The sequence below is a fragment of the Berghia stephanieae genome, chromosome 2 (genome assembly GCF_034508935.2).
Source record: "Berghia stephanieae isolate SIO BIC M18660-M18661 chromosome 2, UCSD_Bste_1.3, whole genome shotgun sequence".
Taxonomy (NCBI): Eukaryota; Metazoa; Mollusca; class Gastropoda; order Nudibranchia; family Aeolidiidae; genus Berghia; species Berghia stephanieae.
The window spans coordinates 9914481-9926474 of NC_088361.1; the positions used below are offsets into that span (position 1 = coordinate 9914481).

Here is an 11994-nt window from a genome sequence, read left to right on the forward strand (position 1 = left end):
TGGTTTTTATATATTGTTATATAAAAACAACACATCAATCTAAAATCTTACATTATTTTACCGGGTTTATAAACATTTCCATATATTTGCATTTGCATGGCCTGTACAAATGCAACATCATCGCGAAAGAAACTGACTAACAAGAGGACATAAACAAATTATCATTCAAACATCAACACAGACATCTGCCTATACTCTTTCTTTCCCTCCATCGTTCGTTTTTATGGCATGAGTTCCCATTAGAATTGATAAAAACTAAAACAATACAAGAATTTATAAAAAAACTGAGAAACATGAAAAAATACCAAATAATGAAATGATCACAACATGTATGTTGAAATGTGTGTGTCTTGAAATTCATAAATGACAAAAATATATCTTTTTTCCATTCCTCATAACATGTGAATTTATAAATAAAATAAAAATTTTACGATCCCTAGCTTTATATAAAGTTTAAATTAAGAGATGCTTTTCTTCTATTAAATTTCAAAACTTCATAAATTGTAAACACGCCTAACAGGCAAGACGTGTCGTTGTGTGCTCTGGTGTATTTTAATTGTTTTGTGATTTCTACATATTGATACCTGGACATTTTTACTTCGTTGGACTCGTTAAAACATACTGTTTCTTATTGTATAGTTTTTATCAATTCTTAAGAAAGGACTACTGTATAATTCTGTATTTTATCATGGAAACTGTAAGTTTTAAAAGATTTTTACACAGTCACTTAATGGCCGCCGCACTCTTACGAACATTGTTCACCTTATTTTTAGCCGTGATTTACCACCATCATTATTTTAATAATTGTGAACACTTTTATTCAACATCTGATTTTTACAACAGGCCTCGAGGCGGTAAACGTAAACAACGTCACATTCCAGCTGCGATTTTTAGCTCAAGTAATCCGATTTTTTACAATAATATTAATAAGTACAGGCCTCGGGGAGGCAAACGGAAACAACATAACATCTCAATGGTAACAACTCGTCGTCCACCCCGCCCCCACACAAACCGCGGTCCACCACCAACACTTGTAACTGTACCAACCACAAACAGTTTCACAAACGACAACAATAACATTGTTATTGGTCTTCTGAATGCAAAGTCCTGCCGTAACAAAACCGAAGAATTAAACGATTTATTAACGGAGAAGAACATCGATATTCTATTTATAGTAGAGACATGGCTTTCACAGTCTGGAGACGACCCAGTTGAAAAAGCTATGACACCCCCTGGGTACCAATTTAGATCGTATCCAAGGAAAGATCAGCGAGGGGGTGGCATTGGCGTATTTTATAAAACAAAATTATGTAAACATGTGGAAATCATCGAAATGCGCTGCAAAACAATGGAGGCCATTGATCTTAGATTATCCCTCCAGAATACAAGATACAACTTCAACTGCATCTACCGACCGCCAGCAAACAAGAAAAACAAAATAAAATTACCTGATGTTAGGAAGGAAATCAACGAGATGCTAACTTTGCAACACACGCGTCCTGGCCATTCAATTATACTCGGCGACTTTAATTTTCACTTCGACAACGTCACAGACACCGCCAAATTGCACGAGTCATTATCAGAGAACAACATGTGCCAGATCGTAACAACGCCAACCCACTCTGCTGGTCATATTTTAGATTGGGTAATTGTAGAAAATTCAGAGTTCCAAAAAACCAACGCCACCGTCGATTATCTCCCCTTTTCGGACCACTCCCTCATTTCTTTCAATCTTGACGTTTCAAAACCATGCCAAGAAACCACCACCACATCAACCAGAAACATTAAAGGCATTAATTTGGACAATTTCAGAGGCGATTTAGAAACAAAACTTACTAAAAATTCAATTATTTCTCCAGACCAGTGGAATAGTTGTCTCATTGAAACGCTTGACAAACATGCGCCATTCCAAACAAGGACCGTCACCAACCGCAAGTATGCTCCGTGGTATACGTCGGACGTTAAAGAAGCTAAAACGAAGTGTCGGAGAGCAGAAAGACTGCTGAAAACATCAGGCCTCATGATTCACCGTGAAATATTCAAGAGCGCATTTCGTGCCTGGAAGACAACAATAAAAAAGGCAAAGACCACGTATTTTCTTTCAAAATTTGAAACTTCTAAATCTTGTAAACAATTATTTAACATCTGCAATGATCTACTTGGACGTGAAAGATGCACTTCATTACCATCTACAACCAATCAAAGAGACTTGCCAGACACATTTGTCAACTTTTTTAAAGACAAAATCCATAACATTCGTTCAGAACTAGATCGGCATGAACCATTTATAGATACAAATACATTCTGTGGTACCCCTTTAGACAAGTTCCAACCAGTTTCACCTAGTTTCATAAACGAGTTGATAAAAAAAGCCCCCATTAAATCCTGCGACCTTGATCCCCTACCAGCACAGCTTTTGGCCAGCTCCATCGATACATTATTACCATCCATTACATCAATCATAAATACATCCATACTGACTGGCGAAGTTCCATCGTGCTTTAAAAGTGCCCTCGTCAAACCACTTCTGAAGAAACCATCACTGGACCACAATATATTAAACAATTATCGTCCTGTATCAAATTTACCTTTTTTGTCAAAACTTTTGGAGAAGGTAGTTCTTACACAATTAACATCTCATCTTAAGAACAACAGTTTGGAACAACCCTTTCAGTCAGCCTACAAACATCAACACAGTACTGAAACGGCGCTTCTTAAAATCTTTAATGACTTGTTATGTAATGCTGATGCTAACAATATCAATGTATTATGCCTTTTAGATCTTTCAGCTGCCTTTGACACCATTGACCATGACATTTTGTTAAGAAGACTAGAAAATACGTTCGGCATAAAAGGAATTGCCCTTAAATGGTTTACATCATATTTACAGGATCGATGGCAGACTGTCGTGGTGAATGGTGTTCAGTCAGAACAAGTATTACTAAATTTTGGAGTGCCACAAGGCTCTGTTCTTGGCCCTGTCCTTTTTACTGTATATATGCAGCCCCTTTCTAGTGTGATATCCAGATTCAATCTGAGTTATCATTTTTATGCAGATGATACGCAAATATATGATTCAGCACCCCTTAGTAATTTACAGTTCTTAATACAACGAATTACGAGCTGTTTTAATGAGATTAAATCTTGGATGTACCACAATAAGTTAAAATTAAATGATAGTAAAACTGAGATTTTAATGTGTGGAAGACCGAGTATCCTTAAACAGGCAAATAAATCACTAATTACTCTCGGAAATAGCACAATAGAATTTTCAAATAAAGCAAAAAACCTTGGCGTCATCATTGATAAAGATCTTTCCATGACAAGCCACGTGAATAACACCATACAATCTATGTACATAGAAATGAAAAAAATAAGCAAAATTCGTAATTTAATACCGAAGCATATAACAGAACTTTTAATTAATTCCTTGGTTTTATCTAAATTGGACTATTGTAACTCCCTTTGGGCGAATTTAACTAAAGACAAAATTAGCAAACTTCAGGTTGCTCAAAATAACGCAGCCAGGCTCATTGTACGCAATAACAAAAAATACCCGTCAGCAACTCTTCTTCTCCGTGAGTTACATTGGCTTCCTGTTGAAAAAAGAGTTGCCTATAAGATTTGTACTGTTGTCTACAAATCCCTGAGCACGAACAGTCCCTCCTATATTAAAGACCTTCTAAACATATATGTCCCCAATAGAAACTTGAGGTCAAGCAATGACCAATCAATCCTTGTCAAACCTAAGCCATTGCGTAAAATAGGTGAACAGTCTTTTCAATTTTCGGCCCCCCATTTTTGGAACTCTCTCCCGTCACACGTGAGATGCTCGGATTCGTTGACAACGTTCAAATCTCGCTTAAAGTTTTATCTTTTTACGTCATAATGTTGCAATATTATTTTCATATTTTGTTGTTGTTAAATTGAATTCGTATCACGTTTCCTTCACACTTGTCTCACTGTAATATGTTTTGTTTTATATCACTGTAAAGCGCTTAGAGCCTGTGACAACGGGGTAAAGCGCTATATAAATGCCATTTATTATTATTATTATTATAAATTGCTAATGAATTGCAAAAGTTAAAAAGAAAATGTTAGTTTACAGTGACGAGTAAAAAGTAATAGGTTCCTGCATCACTCAAGTAGAGCAGTTTATACAAAATCATTTTGTGACAATCAATGGTAATGAATATATAACGATGGCTTAGTTGAGCTTGGTCAAATTACAAAGGCTCTGCATCAGTTGACGTGGGACGCAAATTTTTTACCACTGCTCCAAGGTAGTTGACGATTTAACTACTGCCATGGTCCATAGCAATTAACACTGCCATTTTAAAAAGTTTAAATTCCATGCCATATGATCTGAACCAATTACATTTTTAAATGTGTGTCCAGGACAGAACGTGTAACGGTTTTAAGCCAACCAACCATAAAATATCTTTCCTCATTTTTTTCTCTTCTTTCAATACAGATCTCCTCTGAATTCTATTCATTAGATATCATTATATTATGTATTAGTTTCATTTTCTAATATTTAATTCAATTTGGCTCCTAACAGACATATTTAAATATGTGACTTTTCAAGTGGTATTTCAATGTTGAGTAACATTTTTTCATTAATTCAGCTGCCATTTTTTCCTGAAAGTGGCTAAAAACATTTGGCCGTGGTATGTAGCTAAACAAAGCAAGATAAAAACAGTACCCTTAACGTTGTACCAAGCGAAGATGTCAGTTCCAGGGACATAAATGTTGACATCAATAATCAAGGTCAAAATTAGGTACTTTGGTAAACGTCCACCTGGCACACCAGCACTGAGCTGAGAAAACAGCCCAGTGGTAGTGACCGGACTTTAATGACTTATAAGTGATGGGTCTCAGCAAAAATTTTATAGTTTTTTTTTTGTTTATCGATAATTTTAATTTGATTCATGTCCCATTTTCTTCAGAGGAATTACCCTACCGTTTGGTGTCATTTATGGTAGAATAAAAGTCAATTTAGTACCCTTTTTGTTTGTTTTTGTTTTTAAGGGTTTTACGGCGCTTGCAACACATTTAGGTTATATCAGCGCCAGTAAAAAGGAAGAAAATGGGATAGTAAAAAGTTCTAGAATTACAATTAAAGCACCCAAGAGAAAGTAAGACAAAGGGGAATGGGAACAAATAGGGATCAGATGTAGATTCCAAGAGCATACCACCAATGTACTTAGTTTGAGATCACCTATGTCTCATCCGGACACAAGCACAAAATCCAACAAAGAGGAATACACTCAAATGCTTACATTATACATTAAAAATAACCAATATAATAATACATAACAGAGAGATGATTTACAAGGAAAAAAATATCATCTCCCAAAACAATAACTATGCATTTGACTGTTTCCCTCTCAGCCAGGACTCCGACGAGGGCCCGGAAAAAACCAAGTAATCTCATTCCAAGACAAAGACAGAAAGCTTGTTGGATAAGATATAAGGGGATAGAAGACACAGTATGTACCTCCCTGCCCGCTATGGGAGGTCAGGATCCCCACCCAGAGTACCCCTTTTGACAATGGATAAAATATGGTATAAATTTAGATTTAGATAATTAAATAATCAGAAATTACCAAATCAAAATTATTGTTCGCTCAAGTAATTTAACATCTTAACTTCATATCAAAAATTAATTCAGGCCAATGTTTTAATAAATTTAGATTTGGATAATTAAATAATCAGAAATTACCAAATCAAAATTCTTGTTCGCTCAAGTAATTTAACATCTTAACTTCATATCAAAAATTAATTCAGGCCAATGTTTTATCCCTCATGCACTAATCTCATCCCAGGAAAATCCTGACTCAAATGCCAGCTGCCATTGTTGGCCAGTTTTGAAATCCAAAGGGTGGTCATTACCGGAAATACAACAGTTTCAAGTCACAAAATAGAGTTTTCCTGCGAGATATCAGGTGCTGAATTCCTGAATGATTATTATAGTAAGTAACCAGCAGCTACTCTGTATTCATTAATACTGAACACAATTGTAAGAGGAAAAAAAAATTATTTAAATCATAAAATTAATTTTCCTATAATTTTTTCAGAGCAAGCATTCCAGCAGACAATTTATTTTCTTGAGGAGAGTCGGAATAATTTTGCAACCAAACGTAACTTTTACCATAATTTTAACATCAGTCAACAACAAACACTAGGTTTATAATATTCAAGCACGACACCGGGTCTATAGTATTCAAACACCAAGTAGTACTCACACATCGGGTCTGGTTGCCGGCTACTAAAAGCAGCCTTATCTAATCACCTCAATTTATGTCAGATTGGCATTAGTTGTTATTTCATCAAGACGAAAATGTTGTTCATGTTATCTTAATGTTTGATTTATAGAGCCAAGACTCTTTCATGGTGTTTTAACCAAATAATAACGAAGATATTGGAAACTTTTGGATTATTATTGTTCCCTTCAAATATAAAAATATTCGCAAATCTTGTTCCATTTACTGAAATAATTCTGGCCGATTAAGACGATCCAGTGAGCAAGTTGCCAACTCCTGCGATCCACTACTTGCATCTGAGTAACCGGTGAATAAATCCGGAGTCTTCACAGCTCTATCACAAAATCGGTTAGTTAATAACAAAGGCAAAGAGGAGTACATTTTACAGCTAACTTTTCTTCTTATAATCTATTATCTTATTCTCAAAAAGATGGTATCATTAGAATCATGTTGAAAAGCGCTTTATATAGGTTTCATTGAGATCAAACCGTTTTCAATTTTATACCAAAGTAGAGCTATCAAAATCAAAAAAGAAAATAAGGGAGACTTTCTGCACATTCCCCGATGTAGTATATTGTTATTTTAACCGTGGATCTTGTGTCAGATGTCTATTTATTCAACTTGCCATTTTTTAGGAGCAGTATTTTCAAAACAGCTGTGTAGAACAAATTTTGATTGATTGGTAAAAGTTAAAATTTCCTAATACTAATATTAATATAGCCATAGTTTTGGCTCTCCGTCTCCGCTGCCATTGTCGTTGCTTCAGGTGCATTGAGGGTTTGTTGTTTGGTTGTCTTTTTCTTTTTCATATCAATATTAGTGTTACGGTTAGTTAGGTATAGGTAGGTACCCGATTTTTTGGACTTTTGAGTGATCAGGGATGCCACCAGGCAAATTAAAAAAAGCCTGAAAACTTGAGCGGACGAGATACAAATCAACGTCAAGGGCTTTGTAGGGATTTGAAAAATATCAAATTTGGAATATTGTTTCAGTACTTATTAATGCAATAGAGAGCAAATAACACACAAAAGAAAGGAGAGTTAATAGTTTTCAAATTGATAAAATAAGGTAACATTTAATGAATTGTCCTTTCCACATGTTAAAGGCCTACAATGTTATTCAAATAAAAGGCCAGAAAGTGTTGTTTTGTTTTGATTTTTACTTTATAAAGCAGGCTACAATAGCTTTTATTTTTTACCGAAACCTAGTGGTTATTCAGCTTATACTTATAAATACAACCCAAGAATCTCACAAATTTAAAGCCATAGTCAAAAGGTAAAAAAAAAGAAGAATAAACTAAGCCAATCACCATTGCTTTATTCTAGGCTATTGTATTATCTCTGTATAACCAGATGATTTAATGGATGGTTGATAAAGAAATAAAGAGAGAGAGAGAGAGAGAGAGAGAGAGAGAGAGAGAGAGAGAGAGAGAGAGACAGAGAGAGAGAGAGAGAGAGAGATATGTGTCCCTCCCATAGCCCTACTCTTTTAGTACGCCATGGTCCCTCCCCTTCCCCTTCAACCATCAACTAGCTAATCAAAGAACACCACTGGTCGTCTGTGTCAATTGTGACATCTGGCCCGACGTCATAAAAACGGGACCGTCACTAAATTTCACGAGACTATTGCACAGGTGTCAAAATATGACATAAGACATCGTGGTGATTTTGTGGTTTTGAGGGAAATGTTTGACACGGCAAATTCAGCGGAAAATTCCTGAGAAATTCTAAAAATCACTGTTTATTTATCCCAAAAAAATTTTTTTTAAGGAGGGATGGGGATGGGCGGAGATAAACTACCATTTAGGTGCCCAAATATTCGACTGGCGGTGACAGCCCAAATTATTCACCTGGCGAAAAAGTTCCGGCTCAAATCTCGATCGCGATTTTTTTTCTTCTTCTTTAAAAAAAAATTATTTTTTTAAAAATAGTGACGACGGACAAAAACCGGAGGTTCCGGATTAAAACCGGCTGGTGGTAAAAAAAAATGGATTTCCGGCTAAAACCGGAAAAGTGGCATCCCTGTGAGTGATGGGTCTCAGAAAAAGTTCCATAGATTTTTTGTTTATGGATGGATTTTAATGATTGATGTCTTGTTTTCTTCAGGAGAAATTACTCTATCGTTTGGTGTAGTTTATTTTAAAATCAATGATAATTTAGTATAACTTTTGATTATGGATAAAATAGGGTATAATTTAACTTTGGATAATTAAAAGATTAGAACTTGGTAAATCAAAATTTCATGGTGGCACATTTATTTGAAATTCGTTCCAGCAAAAGCCTTACTCAAATCTTAGCGGCCATTTTAGACCAGTTTTGAAATCCGAATGGTGGTTACTACCGGAAATGCAACAATTTTCAGGTCACAAACTCCGTCAGTAAATAACAAAGGCAAATAGAAGACCATTTTTCAGCCTTTAAACTAACATAACTTTTATTTTGCTTATCTGATTTTCACAATTTTGGTATCATTAGAATCGTGTTGAAAAGCACTTTAAAATGATATAGGTTTCATTGAGCCCAATCCAATTTGATTTTTTAACCAAAGTACCTAGTATAGGTCGTAGTAGCAGTCGTAAAGGTCCAAGGGTATTTGTTTTCTTTTACGGTTAGTTACAGGAATACTTGGGTCTGTGTTGATTCCCTTAGTTCGAGGAACGTGTGGAAGGCCTCCCGAAAATAGAAATAAAAGTAAGCAGTAAGAAAAGTAAGGCCGGCTCTATTTCTCCGAACGCTCAGGATCATAAACTTGAACTCTTTTTCTCCGAATGGTCGACTAGCCTCCAGTAGCTGATGGGTTATGGACGCGAGGTCGATGCAAAAGTAAATACTCAGAGTGGACAGGGAATTCTAACGAATCGTCAAGCTAGCGTGTTTTAGGCATATTGTTGACAAAGACAAATTTGATCAAAAAGTTGTGCTATCAAACTCTCAAGACTGGAACAGAGGTTGAAAGACAGGATAGCAAATAGTACAGGCACAAACTCAAGATAGAAGTAGAAGTCTAGTCTCAGTCTCAGTCTCAGTCCTGGAAAAGAAAACCTTAAACTTAAACAATGCATACACATTCACCATTCACACAGACACTCTCGCAAATAACCACACACAAAAATCTTGAGAACGGAACCCATTCGGAGAAATAGTCACTTCGAAAAATTAATGGCAGTGGCAGGAGCAATAGCAAAGGCAAAAAAAAGGCAGACAAACAGTACAGTAACAGTAACAGTAACAGTGAATCAGTGAACAGGATTGTTTGAGATTGAATTTTGAGTCATGCCATAAACCGCTTTCACCGATTTTGATACAGGCCACAATCCTTGGTCCCAAACACTCTTTCCTGAGTGATGAAACTATAATCTTAAATTCATATTTAATTCTGGTTTTTCGACAAGAACAGAAATTGAAATCGAAAATAGGAAAATAAAATAATGAAAACGTGCATCGCCTTGCTTCATAAAAAACAGGCTTGAATTTCATACATCAGCAAAGCATCAGTATCGGATTTCAATCAAAAGACGTATTCTTATGATTTATATATTATTCACTTAAATTTACCTGAAAATTGTTCCAGTATTTCTCATCTGGATTTGTTTTTTCGGACAATGCACGTCCACTTATTATATTTGTTTTCTTGAAGGAGGTCGCCATGTTTGTTTTGCGAATGTATTTTGTTTCCGGTGAAGTGCTTCTTTCTGAGACCGCAGTTTCGTATAATTAAAAATTCGGCAGTCAAATTAATAATTTCATTTGACCTTTACATATCTTTTACTTGTTATTCAGAATGTATGATACTCTTAGTACAATTATTTACTCGAATTAGTTTATATTTCATATCATTTTTAATCAAACAATATCATTCACTCTTATTGCATGGGAAAACGATATGGTGCTCGCCCCCTCCTAAATAGGTCAAGTACCCTGCACGCGGATTGGAAAGATTTTCCAGTGACGTACTACGTCACTATGCATAAATTAATTTCCTCGAATCGTGGGGCCTCTCGACAGGATGGCATTATTTGATAAGGAGTGCAGCGAAATCCACTGGAGTCGCGGACCGCCGTAAGCACCGCCTCTATTGTGTAAAAAGACGCACAGTAGTTGGTCGGATTAGAATCAGGATGGATCAAACGACAGTTACGGTTAATGGTTCGGACATGAAACTGGTGAGTTCTCGAATATTAGATAGATATTTTCAAACTTCTTTAGGTTTTTATTTGGAGTGTTTATTATTTTGTTTTCTCTTCCTCTATTTTGTATTGTATAGTCGCGTGTTACTATTAATGACATGATAAATTTGTTTTGCTTTGTTTATGTTTGTGTGTTTTATATAAATTTCTTGTATTTTTATTCCCTAATTATTGTTTTATTTTTTTATCCTTATAAGTGTTTTGTTGTTATAATTGACGATCACTTGTGTTTTGTTTTTGTTTTGTTATGGGTTTTTTCGTTCTTTTGAGGACAGTTACTTTCATTTTTCATTTGCATTTTGTTTGTTGCAATTTTGTATTTTTTAAAGATAAAATTGTCAAATTGAGGAATTTGTTTTGTCGTGTATAGAGAATAAATAGATCTACTCTGTATCTTATTTTAAAATTATTATTATTATTATTATTATTATTATTATTATTATTATTATTATTATTATTATTATTATTATTATTATTATTATTATTATTGATTCGATTATTGATCTGTCTTGCCTCATTCCCAGATTTCTACGTGTGTATTTATGTATGCATATTGTTTATTGATTTTCTAAATTTTGTTAGCCGGTGGTAACGATAATTATAATTTGTATTGTTTGTTTTTTTGTTTTGTTTAACTCATTCAACCCTAACACCGACTATATCCGTAGTTTACCCGGGTTACTTTTACCCCATGCCTATTTATTACATTTTTATGAGACATATTATAGGCGTTGTATCAAAGCTAATGTTTTTAATTTTTACGTGGTAATGATGGTAGTTAAATAAAACTATCTATATATGTACATGCTCATTTTTAATACATTTTTTTTTTCCAATTTTGAAAAGTAGCAAAAAAAAAACAAAAAAAAAACAAAAACTCTAGGATTGAGTGAGTTAATTAATTTGTTTGTTTGGTCTTTTCTGTGTGTGTGTGTGTGTGTGGGGGGGGGGGCGTATTTTGTTTGTTTGGTCTTTTCTGTGTGTGTGTGGGGGGGGGGGGGGGGCGTATTTTGTTTGTTTGGTCTTTTCTGTGTGTGTGTGGGGGGGGGGGGGGGGCGTATTTTGTTTGTTTGGTCTTTTCTGTGTGTGTGTGGGGGGGGGGGGGCGTATTTTGTTTGTTTGGTCTTTTCTGTGGGGGGGGGGGGGGCGTATTTTGTTTGTTTGGTCTTTTCTGTGTGTGTGTGGGGGGGGGGGGGCGTATTTTGTTTGTTTGGTCTTTTCTGTGTGGGGGGGGGGGCGTATTTTGTTTGTTTGGTCTTTTCTGTGTGTGTGGGGGGGGGGGGGCGTATTTTGTTTGTTTGGTCTTTTCTGTGTGGGGGGGGGGGGGCGTATTTTGTTTGTTTGGTCTTTTCTTGTGTGTGGGGGGGGGGGGGCGTATTTTGTTTGTTTGGTCTTTTCTGTGTGGGGGGGGGGGGCGTATTTTGTTTGTTTGGTCTTTTCTGTGTGGGGGGGGGGGGGGCGTATTTTGTTTGTTTGGTCTTTTCTGTGTGTGGGGGGGGGGGGGGCGTATTTTGTTTGTTGTTCTTTTTAATTTTGTAACTT

The 11994-nt window shown here is 35.6% G+C and overlaps 2 protein-coding genes across 2 annotated transcripts in view; one reads left to right on the plus strand and one right to left on the minus strand.

Moving 5' to 3' along the window:
* Positions 1-9961, minus strand: part of LOC144964285 (U3 small nucleolar RNA-associated protein 15 homolog) — a 115058-nt gene extending 105097 nt beyond the window's left edge. Inside the window, 1 exon segment of the mRNA XM_078898371.1 lies at positions 9821-9961. Within this exon segment, the coding sequence (XP_078754497.1) occupies positions 9821-9913 (93 nt within the window). The 5' untranslated portion in view covers positions 9914-9961.
* Positions 9962-10283: 322 nt separating this feature from the next.
* LOC144964287 (uncharacterized) overlaps positions 10284-11994 on the plus strand; it is a 7558-nt gene continuing 5847 nt past the window's right edge. The window contains exon 1 of the mRNA XM_078898374.1: positions 10284-10428. Within this exon, the coding sequence (XP_078754500.1) occupies positions 10384-10428 (45 nt within the window). The 5' untranslated portion in view covers positions 10284-10383. The remainder of the gene's footprint in view (positions 10429-11994) is intronic.